Raw genomic sequence first — 21278 nt, forward strand, 5'->3', positions numbered from 1 at the left:
CCAGCACTACCAGGTAGTGTTGTTTGAGGTCTTCATTTCTCATTACCATTTGAGGGTACATGGACCCATTTGTAGTCATGGTGGAGTTCTGCAAATCTCCACTGAGGTGCAGATGCATGATTCACAGGCATTATTCCAGAAAATCATACACAGATTCACCTCACTGGCTTCACAAGTAATCAAAATGGAGTACCTTAAACCTGTGAATGCTGAGGCATGCATCTGCTCTTACGCTGGCTTTGTCAAAACCGGCACAAAGTTTGGCAGGGCCATTACGCTCATTCTGTTTCTTCCTTTATGGGATTTGGCTTAAGGAAAGCGTCTTTCTGCAAAAGCCGGGGGAAAAAATATCACAGAGCAAACATGGGGATTCTGTTTTCGACAAGTTGCTCATAGAGACAAAGGAGCACTACTCCTGAGTTCTCTGTGCAGCTGCATCCACCTATGGGAGCTTCTGTCCCCACATCCGACAAATGGGAATGATACCTGCCCCTCCTACTTTTAATCAGATATTTAAAAGTTACAATCTGACTTGGAATTGTTCTCCTGGGATCAAATAGAGGGAAACAGTTTATAGATTTCTTTGGCATTTGAATAAATAGGTAGATACACTTGGGTTGATCAGTAGCCACAGAGCCTCTTTGGGGAACCAGAGTGATAACCTGTATCTGCTGTCTCCTGCTTCCTCCGTTGGAGCCTGTTTTCTTATTTCAACTGATCATTTGAATTATTCTGTTTTCTGCCCATAAAGCAAAAAAAAAAAAAAAAAAAAAGATATTTGAGAAGGCGGGGGAGACAGGAGAAAATGGGCTGAACCTAGTACCAAGGAAATTCCTTGGGATTTGTTAGTTTCTACCAGTGGCTTCCAGATGCGGTTCTGGGGTCTCATGGCTGAGGCAGCTACTGGCATCTCTCTCTGCAAACAAGAGTCCTTCCCTCCTTCCACTGAGCCGGTTCACAAATGTTCTAGAATATTCCTTCCGAGACTGTCAGGCGCCTGCCACCGAGACTGTGAATTCTGTGTTTCTCACAGGTATTACTTAAAAAACAACATGGAGACAGAAACCCTGTGCTCAGATGAAGACGCCCAGGAGCTGCTCAGAGAGAGTCAGATCACCCTGCTGCAGCTGAGCACGGTGGAGGTGGCCACACAGCTCTCCATGCGGAACTTTGAGCTCTTCCGCAACATCGAGCCCACGGAGTACATAGACGACCTGTTTAAGCTCAAGTCAAAAACCAGCTGTGCCAACCTGAAGAAGTTCGAAGAAGTCATCAACCAGGAAACATTCTGGGTGGCATCCGAAATCCTGAGAGAGACAAACCAGCTGAAGAGGATGAAGATCATTAAGCACTTCATCAAGATAGCACTCCACTGTCGGGAATGCAAGAATTTTAACTCCATGTTTGCAATCATCAGGTGAGAGCCGGTTAGTCGTGCGATCCAAGTCCCTTTGCTGATGAAAATATATGTAAATTCAGGAAAACTGTATACTTCGTATGAGCATAGTAGTTTTTCATTGACTCGTATCTAGCCATTCTTTGTCTCTGAATCCTAATCTCAATCCCTAGTTTAAAATCTCTTGTAATGGATGGACCTAGAGATTATCATACTAAGCAAAGTAAGCTAGACAAAGACAAATATCATATGACAGTGTTTACATGTGGAATCTTAAAAAAGAAAAAAAAGATATGGCGTTCCTATAGTGGCACAGTGGTTAACGAATCTGACTAGGAACCATAAGGTTGCGGGTTCGGTCCCTGCCCTTGCTCAGTGGGTTAAGAATCTGGCATTGTGGTGAGCTGTGGTGTAGGTTGCAGACTCGGCTCGGATCCTGCGTTGCTGTGGCTCTGACGTAGGCCAGCGGCTACAGCTCCGATTAGACCCCTAGCCTGGGAATCTCCATATGCCACAGGAGTGGCCCAAGAAATGGCAAAAAGACAAAAAAAAAGATAAAAATGAACTTATTTACAAAACAGAAACAGACCCACAGAGAAAACTTATGGTTACCAAAGGGGGAAAGGGTGGGAAGGAATAAGGAGTTTAGGATTAACGTATACACACTATTTATAAAAGAGATAACCGCAAGGACCTTCTGTATGGCACAGGGAACTATACTCAATATTCAGTAATAACCTATAAGGGAAAAGAATCTGGAAAAGAATAACTATATATCTACCTATATAGATAAACATATATAGAAAAATAGATGTAAAATGAATCACTGTGTTGTATACCTGAAACTGACACAACATTGTAAATCAAATATATTTCAATTAAAGAAAAAATCTCTTTTCTGCTGATTTAGAGCCCAGAAAAGCTCTGTCTGCCACTTTTTCAGCTCTGTGACTTTGGGCAAATTAATTGAATTTTTCAGAACATCAGTTTATTTCTCTATGAGATAACAGTGACCCAAAGAGTTATCAAGCAAGTTAAATGCTATAATGTCTGTGGAGTTCTATCAACCAGCACAAAGCAGATAGATGCCTAGTAAATGTATTTTCTTCCCCTGTGAATGTTTACATTGAGGCTGGAAGAAAATACTAACTGGAACAGGGAACAATATTGATGTTGACGGTGATTATTGAGTCATTTTTTTTCAGTCTAGGAGTTGGATCATAGTCTTATTATTCTTATGGCTTTTTTTGCATGTTATTACCATAGGATATTTGGCCAGGCTTTTTATTGAATGCCTGTTTGGTGCCAGCACTCCTCTGTATAGAGACAAAAACAAAACACAGTCCTGCCCTCACAATACTGGGCCTTCTAGTTGTTTTGCTCACAGTACACAGGCCAGGATGGTAAAAAAGGGAGAGGAGTGAAACCCCTCGGCCTCATCCCTGCTTCCATACTCCAGTTACATTGCCCAGAATTATTGAGTTTCTTAAGAATCCTGTAAATTGCTGTGTATAATAACAGCATTCACACAGAGGTGTCCTATGTTAATGAATAAGCAATCACCATTTTACCTCGTTTGTTTCATAAAAAGTGTCATTTAATTTTGTATCACTGTTTTTTGCTTTCTCTCAGTGGCCTAAACCTGGCCCCAGTGGCGAGGCTACGTACCACCTGGGAAAAACTCCCCAATAAATATGAAAAACTCTTTCAAGATCTCCAAGACTTGTTTGATCCTTCCAGAAACATGGCAAAATATCGTAATGTCCTCAACAGTCAAAACCTACAGCCTCCCATAATCCCCCTGTTTCCAGTTATCAAGAAGGACCTCACTTTCCTTCATGAAGGTAAATATTAAAAATAAATACGGGAGTTCCCGCTGGCTTAGTGGGTTAAGGATCCAGCATTGTCACTGCTGTGGCATGGATTCATTCCCTGGGCTGGGAATTTTGTATGCCAAAAACAGACACAGCTTTAAAAAAAAAAAAAAAAAAAAAATAGGAGTTCCCACTGTGGTGTAGTGAGTTATGACTCCAACTATAGTGCTTCAGGTTGCTGTGAAGGCACAGGTTTGATACCCAACCTGGTGCAGTGGGTTAAAGGATCCAGTGCTGCCACAGCTGAAGCTTAGATTCAATCCCTGGCCTAGAAACTTCCATATGCTGTGTGTGCCACCATTGCAAAGATAATAATAGTTAAAAAGTAAATATGAAGCTCAAGTAGCTTTCATATTTGCAGGTCAAGTAGATAACTACCAAATATATATCGTGTATATATGCTCTACATTCTCCACTTTCACTCTTAATTTAAAACTATGTTCTTAGTTATTTTGAAAATTAAAAAACACACATGGGAGTTCCCATTGTGGCTCAGCGGAAATGAATCTGACTAGTATCCATGAGGATGCAGGTTCAATTCCTGGCCTTGCTCAGTGGGTCAGGGGTCTCGTGTTGCCATAAGCTGTGGTGTAGGTCGCAGATGCGGCTCAGATCCTGAGTTGCTGTGGCTGTGGTATAAGCTGGCAGCTACAGCTCCGATTCGACCCCTAGCCTGGGAAGCTTCATATGCCTCAGGTGCAACCCTAAAAAGACAAAAAATAAGAAATAAAAATAAAAACATGCATTGATTTCAGAGTTGTCAGAAGAAAGTCTTGAAAAGTGTCAGAGATGGTCTGTTATGACCCTCAAGAGGGTTATAAATCTGTAGATTCCGTACATGGAGAAGTCTTCCACTTGTGGAAGCATGGGATATATGCCACAGGACTCCCTTTTACTTTGCCAATTCCAGGAAATGACTCTAAAGTTGATGGGCTGGTCAATTTTGAGAAACTACGAATGATTGCAAAAGAAATTCGTCATGTTGGCCGCATGGCCTCCGTTAATATGGACCCTGCCCTCATGTTCAGGACTCGGTAAGTGTGTCTTCCTCGGTGGCACCCATGGGGTTAGAGAAGGTTGAGCTTAGACCTGCCTCCTAAATGAGAAAGTTTTGAATGCGTCCATTTTTAGCGGGGCAAAATTTATTAGGGTGTGTGGAGAATCCCCACTGAGCTGTCATTTGGAACGAATGTCTTGTTTCACATCAGTGAAAACAGCCTGTCTCTCATTTTTCATCAAACACAAGGCACAACTATTCCTTATTTTTCAGAACACTGACTTGCAGAGCTAAAGCTCGGAATTGATAGTATGAACTAAAATACATAAACAATTCAAACAGTATCGTGTCACTATCCACACAATGGATTTAGCGGTCAGGGCCATCAAAAATGATGAAGCTAGGGAAGGAGAGAACAAGAGTTTTTAGACCGAAATGTTTAAGTATGTTTGTCTTCGGAGCCAGGACACTATTGCTGGTCAAGTCGTGTGTGAGGAGAGTGCAGTTTAACGATTGTGGGCTCCTAGTACTGCCGTATCCAGAAGTCTAGTCCTCTGTCTCTGAGCTTGTGATCTCTCTGTCTCTTTCACACCCATGCTTCAACCTCCGTGGCTCTCACTTACAGGAAGAAGAAGTGGAGGAGCTTGGGGTAAGTGGCGCACACCCACACAGCTCTCATCCTGCTCATGGCCTTGTTTTCTTACCTGCTGCATTTTCTGAAGCTTCGCATTTTTGCATTTTTTTCCTTAACCCTCCTGCTCTAGCAGAATTTGAGTTGGCAAATTGACTTCAAGTTTAATCTACGGGGGCTTCTGCTTTTGAGGTCATGACCCATGCGAGCTGGGAAATGACTGATGGTTGTTTCAGGGACTGTAGGCCAGGCATACTCCTGAGCTTCTAAAAACACTTTATTTTGATATGATTGGTGTGTTTTAAAATGAGAAGGGTCTAACCTGGCTGGGGTGAGGGGTGGAAGGATGTTAGAAGAAAAAATTGTGCAATTTAAATACTATTGCACAGATTTTTGAGAAGTAAATATATGCAATATAAAAAGTGCCCCTAAGTGTTAAAACTAAATTTTTTACAGCTCAACTAACTACTGTTTTCATCCTATAAACCAATTCTTTTAAAAAAATAATTCTTAACAACTCATGTGCTAGTTTCTATATATATGATTTTACATTTGCATGACCATTTTATTAACAGATTGACCATATTACTTGAAAAACTCACTACATTTAACCCAAGCAATAAGAGAACAATTGTGAGCATTGTGGCTAAATTAATTTAAATCCATGTAAGACATCCTCTTTAGGAAAAAGAAGTTTGATGTCGCTCCTAATGAGTGTAGCCGTATTCTTGCATGAGCTTTTATATATAATCATTAAAATTTGCTGGCTTCCATGAGAGAACTGCCTTTAATGCTCTAGAGAAGAGAAAAGTAGAATTTTCTAGTTGGAACAGAGCAGGTGCCAAACATCTATGTATGCATATAGTATATGTATGATTCTTTTTTAACTTGAAAAAAATTCGGAATCTGAGTTAGTCTGTATTCCTCTGAAAGAGGTTTGCTTACCAGAATGAGGCAGGTGACTTACTGAACGTAGACTCTGTACAGACTCCGTGTAAGTTCCAGGTGGAGAGAGGGTCCGGTACTAGAGCGAGCTGCCTATCTGCCCTTTCGTCTTCCAGGTCTCTCAGCCAGGGTAGTACAAACGCAACAGTGCTAGACGTTGCTCAGACAGGCGGCCACAAAAAGCGGGTGCGCCGTAGCTCCTTCCTCAATGCCAAAAAGCTTTATGAAGATGCCCAAATGGCTCGAAAAGTGAAGCAGTACCTGTCCAACCTGGAGCTCGAGATGGATGAGGAGAGCCTGCAGACATTGTCGCTACAGTGCGAGCCAGCAACCAACACGTGTGAGTGTCTCTAGAAAATGGCCAGGGATGCGATCAGGAGTGCAGGTCACAGGTTGGCCTGTGGCACCCCAGGGGGCAGGTGCTGAATGAACTGGCTAAGTGTGGAGGTGGTGCATACCCATCTCGGGACCACTAGCCTGCTCCTCGAAAGCGCCAGGGGACCACCGAAGGCTTCTTCAGGGGACTGTTGGTTTTATCATGATGCAGCCAGACTGCAGGCAAGGGACCCCGGGGCGGGAGTTGGGAAGTTGGTGGTGCAGCTGCTATTTATCACCGGTTTTGTCACAAAGCTGCTTCCTGAGAAGGGCATGGAGCCTGGTGTGCTGGCTGCCTCTGCCACCCTCTGCCTTGCCAGCCCCCAGCAGTAAGTTCAGCTCCACTTTAGGCAGTAATTCTGTTCCACAGTGAACCCTAACGCTGCTTCATGTGTAGCTTCCCAGCCTTTAAAAGTCTGGCCAGGCCAGAGGTGGGGGCTGTTTTCTCTCTTTGCACCTGTATTTGTAAGAGGTATTTTCTGCTAGGACTCTTTGGGGTGTTTTATGGGCAAGTTTGAAGATACCCTCCATAGAGCTTAAACCTTAGGTAATTTGAGAATATTCGGGTCATCGGAGTCATCCAGGACACTGCACAAGCACCGTGTGTCATGTTGAAGACCTTGTCCATTGGGCTGAATTCAAATCCTGTTTGTTCCTTGTACTAACAATGTAACTTTCGGCAGGTTACCCGAACTCCTTAATCCTTAGCTTCTTCATGTATAAAATGGAGGAAGTATAACATGCTGTTGAGTTGTTATGGATATTAACACACTTCAAAACCAGCATTTAACTGCCCTGTTTAATTGGTTTGCTTTCTATCTGCTGTGGAATTGTACAGTCAGTATAATACTTAAGGAGTATTGGCTGCTATTAGCCACATAGATAATTCTATCCCACAGAAGTGAGAATTTGATAGTTGAAAGATTACAGCTAATATTATTTACTAAATTAAAACTAATAAGTGCACCCATGTCAAGGAATGCCATCTTAGAAAAGTAATTCCTAACAATTTTCCTGTTGTAGCTTTTATCATAGATGTGTGTTTCTTTATAAATGTACATAACATTGAATTATCCACATTTTTCTGTTTTATTTTTAATGTGGTGTTTAATAATATAACCATCCTTTGAGATGGCTAGTCTCATAAAGTAAATCGTTGTCCCATCACGCCTCTTTTCTGTATCTAGGGTTCTCCATCCACCCCTGTTTATGTCCTTTATAGACAAAGGGTAGAAAGATACACATTTTAGAGTTCTAATGCAGGAAATGCTCACACAGTTCTAAAATTATCCTTTCGTAGCCGGTAATATCTTAAATTTCTTGTTCTCTTTTCAAACTGAACAATTATCAGTGCCGAAGAATCCTGGTGACAAAAAGCCCGTCAAATCCGAGACCTCTCCTGTGGCCCCGAGGGCAGGGTCGCAGCAGAAAACGCAGCCCCAGCCACCACCACAGCCGCAGCCCCTGCCACATAAAATGAACCAAGGACTGCAGGTCCCTGCCGTGTCCCTCTATCCTTCACGGAAGAAAGTTCCTGTAAAGGATCTCCCACCTTTTGGTAAGTGACCGAGGTCACATCCTCTTTTGGCCCTGTTCACTGTCGTGCTTTTCAGAGTAGGAAACAATGCTCATCCTGGGTAACTTCGTCTCATATTTGTCTGCCCCTGATGTTCGCTAAGTGAAACTTTACATGTGCCTGTGGAAGAGGACTGTCTTTATAAAGCCATCTCATTTAATCATGCTCATTTGCCATGCTCATTTGCCATGGGGGGCAGAGGCATAAAATGGGAAAAGGATGCTTTTACTCCTTCAATTCTTAATGAGTGCAGAGGCTGCTTTGTCCGTATACCTTACGTAAACTAGTTTTGCCTTATGATTGATGAGTTGCTAGAGTTTAGGCAGAATGTTCCAAAGCAAAATGATTTGTCTGGAGGTAAATTCTCATTTGTCGAATCACCGATTCTGTAACTTGGGAGGAAAATACGATCAGTTCCTGAATGTTAAAGGAGCCAAACCATGCTTCATTTCCTGTTAAAAGTAATGTTTCGAGGGAGTTCCCTGATGGCCTAGCCATTAAGAATCTGATAGTGTCACTGCTGTGGCTCAGGTTCCATTTCTGGCCCAGGAACTTTCACGTGCCATGGGTAAGGCCCCCCCAAAAAGGTAATGTGTTGACTAGTTTAGTCCCTTTATGTAAATGATACAAAATTATTTTTCATAAAGTGGTCTGCTTTTTTCCATGTATATATGTGTAATGAAACAATTTTGATAATAGGAAGGAACTCTTAAAAACAGATAGCAGCAAAGAGTTCACTCCAATAAAATAGGGTGTTGGTAACTGATCTAGTTTCCCCCAGTTGTTTCAGGCAGGAATTGAGTGGATCCTTCATAGGCTCAGCCATCTGCTCCTTCCTCCTGATCAGCATGTGTCCCATGTGTTGAGTTTGAGGGAGAGTGAAACATCTCCCCTTTCCTCGACAATTCCTCTTTGAAAGTCTGTTGCTCCCCTATCCCAGATGAACTGAATTAATGTTCTTTTGTCCACTGTCTTTATAATATTCTTACATTCCTGCGTCTTGTGCAGGTTGACTTCTGTTACCTCTTTTATATTGCGCTGCTTCTTTTTTTAAAATTAGAGTATAGCTAATTTACAGTGTTGTGTCAATTTCTGGTGTACAGCAGAGTGACCCAGTTATACAGATATATACAATCTTTTCCTCATGCTATCTTCCATCATGTTCTATCCCAAGAAGACTATATATAGTTCCCTGTACTATACAGTAGGACCTCATCGATTATCCATTCTAAATATAATAGTTTGCATCTATCAACCCCAAACTCCTCATCCATGCCAATCCCTCCCCCTCCCCTCTCAGCAGCCACAAATCTGTTCTCTATGCCTGCGTATTTCTGTTCTGTGGATAGGCTCATTTGTGCCCTATTTTAGACTCCACATGTAAGTGACATCAAGCTTCTTTCATGGAAATCTGTCAGTTTACCTCTTAGCTGAACTCAGCCTGTTAGTCCACATGGAGGTGTGCTGGAGAGAAAGCCATCCCCCACTTTCCCAGACAGAATCTCTGTCTAGCACATTTAAGCTTCTCTGAATTTATGAACTTTAGAAAAGATGAATGAAATAGTCCTGTCTTCTTAGGATGGTTTAATAGATACTTTAATAGATACTTAAGATACTTCAAGTATCTTAGAGATGCTGCCCCCCATTCCTCAAATATATTTTGTTCCGAATACTGTCTGCCTTTTCAATATTAGTGTCTCTGTCATCACTAGAGGTACTTTTGAAATGCAACAGGATGTAGCATTTTCACGTCCATCTATGTAGTTGGAAGGCAGCACTTTCTGAATCTATGTATGATGCTGGCTTGGAAGTTTTTTCTAAATCAAATCTATTCATTCACATAGCTGTAGTGTAGCTGGTATTTTCATGTATCCTTTGTATATCAATATCTGTGCATGAAATTAAAAGATTGCTTTAAAAGTGATTTTTAAAAGATTGTATTAAAATAGATCAAACACTTGCATTCAGATGAAAGATTAAGTCTTTGTTAAATTTCGCTGCCTCCTTTTTAATGGATTCTTTTAGGTATAAGAACATTAATATTCATTGAGGTAGTTTCAACCTATAACCCCTTCCCTGGTGTCTCTTTGTTGTTCGAAATAAGGTAGTTGATAAATAGTGCCTCATAATAATACTACAAGCTTAATAAAAATATCTTACTGTGTCTCCCTCATTTCTAAAAGGGGAAATTTTTTTAGGGGGAAAAAAAAGATCACCTTATATTGGGGAATTCCCTGGTGGCTCAAATGGGTTAAGGATTTGGTGTTATTTCTGCTATGGCACTGGTTACAGCTGTGGCACAGGTTCAGTCCTTGGCCTGGGAATTCCCACATGTTGCCAGGCCAAAAAAAAGAAAAATTGCTTTGTATTGGTTCATGTAATCCTTTTTCTTCTGTCTCATCCTCCTTGATCGTACACTTGATGCTGGATCACTCCCTTCTATAAACATCTCCTGTAGTTTCTGAGACGTAGAACTTTCTGGCTTGTCCATCCCCTCCCCCTCCCACCCCCGCCCGCCCGCCGCCACCTTCTCTGTCAACCATTTATTTGACCAAATATTAACATAGAATTCCTAGCATTCTTTTCATCTCTTTTCTTGCCACTTCCTATTGGTTCTTGGCTCTTTACTTTCTAGCCATCATTCCCGCTTCCCATAGGCTTTTCCCAACAACACCAAAATACCTGTTTCCAATTCATACCTGAGTTCTAGTAAATATTCTGAGCTACATTGCTTTCATCCCAACTTAAAAGATTTCCAAATTGTCTCTCTTTTTTCTTCCTTGTCATCAAACATATTGTTAAATAAGGGGGTGGTGAAGATTTAGGATCTCAAGTGTGAAATATCAGAAGTCAGACCATGGGTACCTTGTACCTCCTGTGAGCTCTCTGTTCACGCTGAAGAGCACAGAGATCACCGAGAATCTAAACGGGCTGAAAGGAAACGTAATATTGACTCTTAACACAAAAAAGATTTTTTAGTTAACGAATGTTATTCTTTGCAGTCTTGGAAATGCGTACTGAAGTTATTTTCTTTCTCTCACAGGCATAAACTCTCCACAAGCTTTAAAGAAAATTCTTTCTTTGTCTGAAGAAGGGAGCCTGGAGCGCCACAAGAAACCAGCAGAAGACACGATATCAAACGCGTCTTCCCAGCTCTCTTCTCCCCCCACCTCCCCACAGAGCTCTCCAAGGAAAGGTGACTGGGTTCCTGACTCTTTTCCTTCAGGGTCACCTGTGCTTTCAGCTGTAATGCATTCCAGTTATAGATGACATCATTTCTGACATTAGGGTCACTTAAGACGATCAGATGCATAATACCCGGTGGATTTTTCTCCCCTCAGTTTATAAATTTGAGAGAATTTTGGTATTTTTTTAATATTATATTTATAAATAAATAGTATTAAAATGGTATAACTATATAAGGCATTTACAAAATTCATTTAAGTTCTCTATTGTTTGTAAGTGTGGAAATAATTCTTTTTACACTAACAGTTGTTCTAACTACGTATGATTACATAGCATTCATTACAGAGTCAAGGGCGATAAAAACATAAGAAAAACTAATATCTTCCTGATTTATTTTTTTCATTGTGTTAACATGGGTCTTGATTATCTTTCTTTTTGCCGTCTTGTTTTATTTTTAAAGAGATTAAATTTTAGGGACTCAAACTCTCCTTATGTTAATGCTTTCTGATCTTAAAATGCTAGATGATTTTCTGCTGCATAACCCTCAGGATTACTTTCTCTCCCACCCTTTAATTGAATGGGTGTAAGCTGGCCCTAAACAGCCAGGACAGCCATCCCTAGAAGAAGGCCAAAGAGAGTAAGACATTTTTAGATTTCACTGACACCACAGATACCTTTTCTGCTTTACTTTTTTTTTTTTTTTTTTTTCCTTCACATCTTTTTAGGGCCGTACCCGAGGCATACTGAAGTTCCTGGGTTAGGGATCGAATCAGAGCTGTAGTTGCCAGCCTACACCACAGCCACAGCAACATGAGATATGAGCTGTGTCTGTGACCTACACCACAGCTCACGGCAATGCCAGATCCTTAACTCATTGAGTGAGGCCAGGGATCGAACCCGCAGCCTCATGGATACTGGTTAGGTTCATTACCGCTGAGCCACAACGGGAGCCCACCTTTTCTGCTTTACTTTGTAGCTGCTTCTACAAAGCAAAATGGAGTTCTGTGCATTTTATGGGGGTATCAGTTTCTCTGTCCTCCTTACATGGGTGTATCTGAATTCTTTTTTCATCCCATTGTTAGGTGGCAGTGGCAATCAGCTGGGATCCTTTGTCTCCAGGCAGCTGGACTTAACCAGTTCCCCCTCTTCTCTTAGAAGTGAGAACAGTAACAAGAATAACAGTGCAGCACGGACCTATGGAATAGGTGGGGTTTATAGTACTGCAAGCCGGGTGGGGAAGAGAGCAGGCATCTCGTTACTTAAGGAACACAGAGAATTCATCCAAATGTCAAGTGCTCCACCTGACTGGTTATTTTTCAAGAGATGTTTTTTTATTTTTTGAACAGACTGTTCAGGGAAGGCTTTAAATCTTGCCTGTCAGAACTTGCTGTGTGGTTTATAAAAAGACATTTCATAGATGAATACATTAAATCTTATCAAGACCTGTGTGACCTTTAAAAAATAAATCAGGAATGAAGAGTTTACTGAGAGGGTGGAAGTGCTCTTTAGAAAGTACATGTAGATGCTCTAGATCAAATGTTTTTTTATTAGGTGGGCAGCATTGAAAAATCTTACATTGTGTACATTTAATCATATAAAATCAGTATTTTAAATAATATGAGATTCTTAGTAAGAAAAATGAGTACTGAGAAAGGTGATTTGGATTTTTTTGTTAAAAATGTCAAGACAGGGAGTTCCTACCTTAGCGCAGTGGGTTAAGGATCCCACATTGCTGCAGCTGTGGCATAGGTCACAGATGTGGCTTGGATTTAGTCCCTGGCTCAGGAACTTCCATATGTTGCGGGTATGGCCGAAAAAGGGGGAAAAAATGTCAAGACCAACCTCTCTTCCTTTGTAACTTTCAGAATTATTTTTAGCAACAAAGGAGAGTTACGGGGTCCTTCAGTCCAAAAAAATGGACACCTGTTTAGACATAGTGATGTTCCAGGGACAAAACGGAGATTTTTTACATTACATCCTTCCAAACAACTGGCTTTTATGTGATTTATCCAATATAACAATGTTGAAAAATCAAATGGCAAAAAATCCACAGATTATCTTCCTCAATTCTTATTTCTTATTCATGTGTCCACTTAAAATTGTAGTGCAGATTTTTCCAGTTGAGTTATTCTATGCCATAGAGTTCTAAAAATGAAAATTCCATTGAAAACAAACTGACTGGTTGCAGTTTGAGGAAAAAAAAAACATTTTTAAATGTCTTCCTAGATTCTTCATCATTTCTTTTATATAGACTCATGTAGTAGTATTTATATTGAAGAGAACTAAGAATAGTAGAGTAGTGCCATGATTTCTGCATCAATTCCTGACTCATGTAACAATGTTTTTTTTTTTTTTTTTCTCTCTCAACTCTTGTTAAACACGTTAAACACCAATGGAGTAAAAATTGACCATATTTCAGTCACCAGGTGTCCCTAAGTAAAATGCTTACCTCCATTTTCATGGTGATGCCCCTGGATCACCAGTGGGCAGACTTCACCTTCATGCTGCAAACCCACAGGGTCTAATGAATGCTATGTTCCTCATGCAGGCTATACTTTGGCTCCCAGTGGAACCGTGGATAACTTCTCAGACTCTGGTCACAGTGAGATTTCTTCACGTTCCAGCCTCGTCAGCAACTCCTCCTTTGACTCAGTGCCAGTCTCGCTGCCAGAAGAACGGCGCCAGAGGCACTCGGTCAGCCTAGTAGAGAGGCGGCCGGTGCTAGAGCCTGACCAGTACAGCCTGGGGTAGGGACTCCCCTTCTTTTTCGCACCTCCCCACCCCATCCTTCTTCCAGCTTCCTCCCCGGAGGCCTTTCCCTTTACCTACATGATGCCTAGGGGTGGTCTCCTATCCCAGTCCTCGTGTCCACAGTTCCACGTGATGAAACACTGAGTTCTTGCTGCCCGGCGACTCCCTCGAGTTAAGGCTCTGCCTTGCTGGAACAGGTCTGTCCTGTGCCCAAGGCAGGAGCTGACTCTGGGATGTGTTACCTAGGGGCCGCCTTCCCAAAATAATCAGATGGTGTTGAGCTTTGCAAGGAGAATGTTCCTTCCTTGTGAGCAGGTTGTCGTTCTTTCCCTGTGTGTTGATGTGGTGGTAACAATCCGGGGAGGAAATGGAACTCTAACCACTGGACCACCAAAGAGTGTCAAGGGGAGGAAACTAGACAGGATGGAATGGGCTGCTGTAACTCAGTCTGGTGGGGCTTTCACCCACTTCTTGGGATGAGAGGAAGCCACCTTTCCAGGAAAAAGTGTTTTGGATTTATCATAAATGTGTTAGTTAATACTCTTGCTCTCCCCTCCCCTCCCTCTCTTCCCCTTCATTTTTTTCTTTTTCTTTTCTCTTGGCCCCTTAGGTCCTGTGTGCCAGTGTCTGAGAGCCGGGGGTTGTACGCCACAGCCACCGTGATTTTTTCTCCAAGCACAGAGGAACTGTCCCAAGACCAGGGGGACCGAGCCTCCCTGGATGCTGCTGACAGTGGCCGAGGGAGCTGGACGTCATGCTCAAGTGGTTCCCACGACAACATACAGACCATCCAGCACCAGAGGAGCTGGGAAACACTCCCTTTTGGGCACACTCACTTCGACTATTCAGGGGACCCCGCAGGCTTATGGGCCTCGAGCAGCCATATGGACCAAATCATGTTTTCTGACCACAGCACAAAGTACAGCAGGCAGAATCAAAGCAGAGAGAGCCTTGATCAGGCCCAGTCCCGGGCAAGCTGGGCGTCTTCCACAGGGTACTGGGGAGAGGACTCAGAAGGGGACACAGGCACCATCAAGCGACGAGGGGGGAAGGACGTTTGCATTGAAGCTGAAAGCAGCAGTGTGACGTCTGTGACCACGGAAGAAGCCAAGCCTGTTCCCGTGCCCACTCACATGGCAGTGACACCAGGCACTGCCAAGGGGCTCATTGGTAAGTAGACTGCAGGCTCTGTTGTGTCTGGGTCACGGCTTTACTCCAGCTTATTTCAAAGTGAAGGTATATGTGTGTGGTCCTGCCCATGTATCACTGTGAAGGGCTTCCAAATTAGCTATCGAATTGGGCTTTTGAAATGAAGAGTGTTATGAGCCCAGGCTCCCTGGCCAAGTAAGTCCATGTCATAGCTTCCAACACAGAGTGCATCTTAGCTGTCTACATCAGCAGCTTGTGGTTATGGGTGTTACCTGGCCTGATACTCATCTTCTCAGTTGAAAATTATCAGGTAGGATGGCCATTCTCTCTCTAGAGGAAGAATTTTTTGTTTAATTGGAGAAATTGTTTTAAATATTTTATTATTTTATTTTGTACCCTTGAGTTGTATTTAGAAGTTTACACTCTGCATATTCAAGAATATTCTATTGGGAGTTCCCATCGTGGCGCAGAAAGTTAAGAACCCAACATAGTATCTGTGAGGATGCAGATTCAATCCCTGGCCTTGCTCAGTGGGTTAAGGATCCGGCATTGCTGTGGCTATAGTGTAGGTCCCATTTGCAACACCAATTCAACCCCTAGCTCCGGGAACTTCCAAGTGCCACAGGTGCAGCCCTTAAATCTTCTACTGATGTTATGCAGATAAACTATTTCTGTGCTAAACAAATTTTCTCTGCCCACAGCAGAACGAGGAGAGGGTGTTAGGAGAGAATTCAGTAAAAGCTTGGGAGCCAGGCAGGTTGGGGTTTGAATCCCTGCTTTGCCATTTTCCTAGCTTTGTGACATTGGGCAAGGAACTGTGTCTGTTTCCTCACCTGTAAAGTGAGTTTAATAATTTCTACCATACAGTTGGTGTGAGGATTAAAGGAAATCTATGCAAAGCACTTAGAAGACGAGTGCTTAGCTAATTCTTAAGTACACCAAAGATGCTGTCACTCTGTGCTGTTGTTTCTGCTATGAAGTCTTAATGTTCCCTTAATCCTATCTCTATTCTCTATAGCATGTTCAACGTCTGCATAATTGGAGTGTAGGGATACATTATAGGATATAGTGAGAAATTCTGGAATTTAACCTTTGAAGACACCACTTTTATTAGAGAAATTATAGTTATTTTATCATGTAAATAGTCATGGGGTGGGTGTCAAATTTATATCCTTTCAAGATGAATAAGGAGAGTAGTTAATATCTATTCTTAGGTTGCAATTTATAAAGCACTTTTTTTTGGAAGTATAGGTGATTGACAATATTGTGTTAGTTTTAGGTGTACAGCAAAGTGATTCAGTTATATTTTTTTCTGATTTTTTTTCCATTATAGGTTATTACAGATATTGAATATAGTTCCCTCTGTTACACAGTAAATCCATGTTGCTTATCTATTTTATATATAGTAATGTGTATCTATTAATCCCATACTACTAATTTATCACTCCCCCCTTTCCCTTTTGGTAACCGTAAGTTTCTTTTCTATGTCTGTGAGTCTATTTCTGTTTTGTAAATAAATTCATTTGCATTTTTTTTAGATTCCATATATGTGATATCATATGATATTTGTCCTTCTCTGACTTCACTTAGTATGATAATCTCTAGGTCCATCCATGTCACTGCAAGTGGTGATACTTCATTCTTTTTTATGACTGAGTAATATTCCATTATGTATTTGTACCACATCTTTATTCATTCATTTGTTGATGGTCAAATGGGTTGCTTCCATGTCTTGGTGATTGCAAATAGAAAAACACTTTCTTTCAACCACCTAATACTCAATTTTTATTACAAAGGAAAGAAAAATGATTTAAGTTCCTCACAGTTGAGTATAGAAAGTCCAGGTAAAACTTTGATTTTAGTTGCCTTCATAGACTCATGTTTTAAGTCATGACATTAATAAAAGGGTTTTAAGAAAAATTAATCCATGACATACACATAGCTTTAAGTTATTTAATTTGCATCATCTTTTCTACTACTCTCCCAAATTTATTTTGATTCCCCGTTTTCCGGAGTGAGGCCCAAGACCAGAAAGTAAGGTGGAATTGATCCTCTGCCTGGTGAGGGTCACTGCCCAGCCAAGAGGAGCAGCCGGCCTGGGGCGGGAGAGGGGAAGGAACCTCCACTAGGCACCCATCCTGCATTCCAAGAGTGGAACTGGGGGTCTTTTCTGTTCCTTTTGCTGGGTCTCTGCAATGACCCCCAGGGCTAGGTGGTAACCTAGTTTCTACGTGATGGGCAAAGACGATTTACAGTCAGTCATTTAGAGTAATAGGTACTCAGATGGCTTAGTTGCTCCTGTCACCGTTATCCCCTGGCCTGGAGATGACACTGTGGTGAACGTCCTTGCCCCGCCTGCACCCCCACCCCGCCGCACACGGTCACCTATGCTCTTGCCCCGTGTGCGCCATGCTAATAACGCTTTCCATCATTTCTGATAAGCATGTGTGGCAGGCAATTACTTCCCCAGTGTTTGTAACGGCGGCGCTTGTCTTTCCTGCAGCGAGGAAGGAGGGCCGGTACCGGGAGCCCCCGCCCACCCCGCCGGGCTACGTGGGCATCCCCATCACCGACTTCCCCGAGGGCCACCCGCACCCGGCGCGGAAGCCCCCAGACTACACCGTGGCGCTGCAGCGCTCCAGGATGCTGGCGCGGCCGGCTGACCCTGCGGCGCCCCCCGCCCCGGGCAGCGCCAGGCCCGCCCCGCGGCCTCAGTGGCACCGGCCCGGCGACGGCGACCCGCGCCCTGGCCCCTGCCCGCCCCCGGGCCTCGCCGCCGAGGAGGACGGTACATGTGCTTCCCCGCGGCCCTGCCCCGCGTGCCCGCTTCCGCTTCCGCTGCAGTTGAGCATCAGGCAGCGCTGCTTTCCAGCTCTAGATGTAGACAGTCTCAGGAACGCGCTTAGGGCGCCTGCTTTGCCTGCTTTCTCGTGGGGGGTGATGCGTCTCATTTCACTCTTTCGTAAATGGCTTGAGAAATACCCAGAGATTGCAGGCGGGTCCCTTGTGGTAGCGTGTGCATGCCTGCATTTCCTTCCTAATCCTCGGTTGCCAGCGGACATGTTGTGTTTGGACTTGTAGTGAGTCCAAAGGAAAGTCTGAGAAAGAAACCCCCTTCTCCAGAGCTTTCTTGCCTTCCCTGTGCACGCCTGGCTGGCCGTGCTGGGGTGAGGATCAGTGGAGAGACCGTGCTGCCCCCTCCACCCCTTTTTAAAAAATTTTGAGTTTAACATGTTTTATTCTGCAAATAATCATGATAGAAAAAAGCAAGCCACAATGAATGGAAATTACTTTTAATCCTGCCACTTGCAGATAATGACTATCTGCGTTTTGTTATAAATCCTTCTAGATTTTTTTATGTGTATGCGAGTGTATGTTACTAAAAGTCACGTGCTGGAATTCCCTGGTAGCTCAGCAAGAATCCAGCCTGGTTGCTGCTGTGGCCCGGGTTCCATCTCTGGCTTGGGAACTTATGCACTCTATGGGTTTGCCGCCCCCCCCAAAAAAAATAAAAAATAAAAAAATGAATTTTGGAAACTGAAAAAAAGGAAAAAAAGACATTTTGTATTCTCTCGCATTTTTTATTGAACTGGGGACACGGTTGAAAAAGCAGTCACATGTTTTAAACTTTTTTCAATGAATTTACCATTAAAAATTTCCAATCAGTAAATATACAGTGTATTTTTATTGTATGTCTGTATTGAAAGATGTGTATCATACGTACAACTTTTTTGCTAATCATTATGTAGAAAAAAGATGAAGATTTTAAGTGAATAGCTACAATAGTTACAGTATTTTTATTTAGCGCAGTAGTGCATGTATTCTGTCTAGGCATGAGAAAAGGACTGGCTTGCTCATTGATTCTTTTTCTTTCTCTCGTGGTTATGTTAGCAGAAGATGAACAGGTGTCTGCTGTTTGAGGCGCAGGCTTCTCTGAACCTGGAGTCAGCCACCCGAAGGAGAGCACAAGAGGACGCCCCCTAGCGTTGGAGCCTGGGAACTCACACTCTGAGGATGGTGGACCAGTTTGCCTCCTTCCCTGCCTTAAAAGCAGCATGGGGCTTCTTCTCCCCTCTCCCTGTCCCCTTTGCATGTGAAATACTGTGAAGAAACCGCCCTGGCACTTTTCCGACTTTGTTGCTTGAATGCACAGCGCAGCAGTCTCCGAGCTCCCCGTTGCTGCTCCATCACACAGTACCATTCCAGACTCCAAGGTCATCGCCGAGATGATGCCCTCTGGCTGCATTTCTCCACGCCTGGAAGGGTTGTTGAAAACCTTCTTCCTAGATTTCCATCCAGTCCTAGCACTTGGTTTCATTGGCATCGTGAGAAAAGCTAGCCATTGAACTACTTGGGGCCTTTAATCCACCAAGGAAGACAAAGAAAAACAATGAAATCCTTGGAGTACAGTGCTCGTCCACTTGTTTACAATGTCCTCCTTTTTTTTTTTTTTTTTAAATGAGTTTAAAGATTGTGTTCAGAGAGTAAATGTTATATCCATTTAATGATTACAGTATTATTTTGAACCTTTTAAATAGGGTTCCCAGCCTGGGTTTCTAAAAAACCAAATATGCCGGCCAGAGTGTGGGGAGGAGGGATGCCTGGCATGCAGCCCCTCTTCCTGTGTCCTTGGGGCCATGCGGTGTAGTGCCCGATCCTGGAAGCATGAGACCTTAGCCAGTTACTTCGACACCAAGGCCCTCGTTCCCTCCGTCCCCTGGGGTGGGGCTCTTCCCTAAAACTGTTTGCACATGGCCGGGGGAGGGAACGAGAGCTCTTGTGTCCTGTGTCTGAGCCTTACGGAGTGCAGGACAGTGTCATTTGAGGGCGTGTCCCACTCCATCAAGTAGGACGGCAAACCCCACATGTCTTTAAATTATGTTCCTTTGATTTCTATTCACTTAGTTTTAGGGATTCTTTCATTTGTTTTTAAAGAGAAACGTTTATAACTGGATAGCGTTGCCGTGAAAGCAGCCCGGATGTTGGCGCTAGGGCCAGCTGTTGATACTGCTCTTTCAAGACAGCCTCCCTGTTTGGATCGGCACTAGGGAAGAAACAAGCCTTTAAGCTGAAAAAGATCAAAAAGATCCCAAACCTGGTGAAATACGCCAGCCTTTGCAAAGCGGGTGAGTCCGCAGAGACTGACCCATGAGTGGCTTTACGGACGCTGAGATAGAGAAGGTCTAAGTGTAGCAACCACCTGCTCACAGCTGCTATTAACCCCAGAAGGACTGAGATGACCCCTCCGCTCTATTTTTGTGTTGTTTTTGCACAGACTCCGGAAAAGTGAAGGCTGCCAATCCGAGTAGTACTCAGATGTGAGGAACTGCTGGTCTTGGATTTTTTTTCCATTAAATTCAGCTGATCATATTGATCAGTAGGTAAACGTAAATAGCTTCCAATTTTACAAGTCAAATTGCAGTGTTTTTTCACTGTATCAAAAAATGTCAGTGCTTTATTTAATAATTCTCTTCTGTATCATGGCATTTGTCTACTTGCTTATATATTACATTGTCAATGAGGCATTTGTAATTTTACATGTAATATGCATTCTTTGCCAGTTTTCTGATATAGGCTATGGACCTCATGTGCATATAGAAAGACAGAAATCTAGCTCAACACAGTTGCACAAATGTTATCTAAGCATTAAGTAATCGTAGAACATAGGACTGTAACCTCAGTTCGCTCTGTGACGTCAAGTGCAGAATGTACAATTAACTGGTGATTTCCTCATACTTTTGATACTACTTGTACCTGTATGTCTTTTAGAAAGACATTGGTGGAGTCTGTATCCCTTTTGTATTTTTAATACAATAATTGTACATATTGGTTATATTTTTGTTGAAAATGGTAGAAATGTACTATGTTTATGCTTCTACATCCAGTTTGTACAAGCTGGAAAATAAATAAATATAACAGACAGCCTTGTCTATATTATTAATGACTCGTGCATGCTTTTTCTCATCGAAATGCAAGAAAGCCCTTAGGGCTCACTGCAGAAGCAAGTCCTCAGGGTGCTGACAGATTGAGATGACTTAGCCTAAAAACCACCCCAAAAGCTTGTTCTTTTAGGTAGCTTGCTGCTGACTCAGAGAAAAGAAACTAATATAATTCATGTTAACACCAAACAAACGAGGTCCAGAATTCATCATGTGTCTTGAGATTCAGTAAAAAATGATGATCTCTTTGTGTTTACATAGCATTTGTCTCTTCTCCAACCCTTTTCCAATAAAAATCTCTGTGAGACATCATCTTTTGATTCCCAGTACCCACACTGAGAAACAAGACCGTGGAGAATTTAAACCGACAGTCAAGAATGTGACCACCAAGTTAAGAGTACAGTCTAGCCAGTGATTTGAAGTTCTGAGTACATCAAATATCACTGCTCAAATATCACA

General features: G+C 42.6%; 1 protein-coding gene across 19 annotated transcripts in view; it reads left to right on the forward strand.

The window, feature by feature from the left end:
- The window catches only part of RAPGEF2 (Rap guanine nucleotide exchange factor 2), a 256095-nt gene extending 235293 nt beyond the window's left edge, over positions 1-20802 (forward strand). For 7 of the 19 annotated variants that reach the window (XM_084972184.1, XM_084972179.1, XM_084972181.1 and 4 more), the window contains 11 exons: positions 1034-1417; positions 3029-3240; positions 4181-4304; positions 4893-4916; positions 5960-6183; positions 7570-7776; positions 10838-10990; positions 13529-13727; positions 14342-14901; positions 17384-17668; positions 18772-20802. In XM_084972184.1, the coding sequence (XP_084828310.1) occupies positions 1034-1417; positions 3029-3240; positions 4181-4304; positions 4893-4916; positions 5960-6183; positions 7570-7776; positions 10838-10990; positions 13529-13727; positions 14342-14901; positions 17384-17668; positions 18772-18800 (2401 nt within the window). In that variant the 3' untranslated portion in view covers positions 18801-20802. Of the gene's footprint in view, positions 1-1033; positions 1418-3028; positions 3241-4180; positions 4305-4892; positions 4917-5959; positions 6184-7569; positions 7777-10837; positions 10991-12062; positions 12186-13528; positions 13728-14341; positions 14902-17383; positions 17669-18771 lie in introns of all 19 variants that reach the window. The other 12 variants (XM_084972180.1, XM_084972182.1, XM_084972194.1 and 9 more) reach the window with 7 other exon arrangements.
- The last annotated feature ends 476 nt before the right edge of the window (positions 20803-21278 follow it).

Source organism: Sus scrofa, chromosome 8 (genome assembly GCF_054392235.1).
Source record: "Sus scrofa isolate SSC_HxYL_T2T_F1_AM1 chromosome 8, Sscrofa_HxYL_maternal_Yorkshire_Landrace_v2.0, whole genome shotgun sequence".
In the NCBI taxonomy this organism is placed as follows: Eukaryota; Metazoa; Chordata; class Mammalia; order Artiodactyla; family Suidae; genus Sus; species Sus scrofa.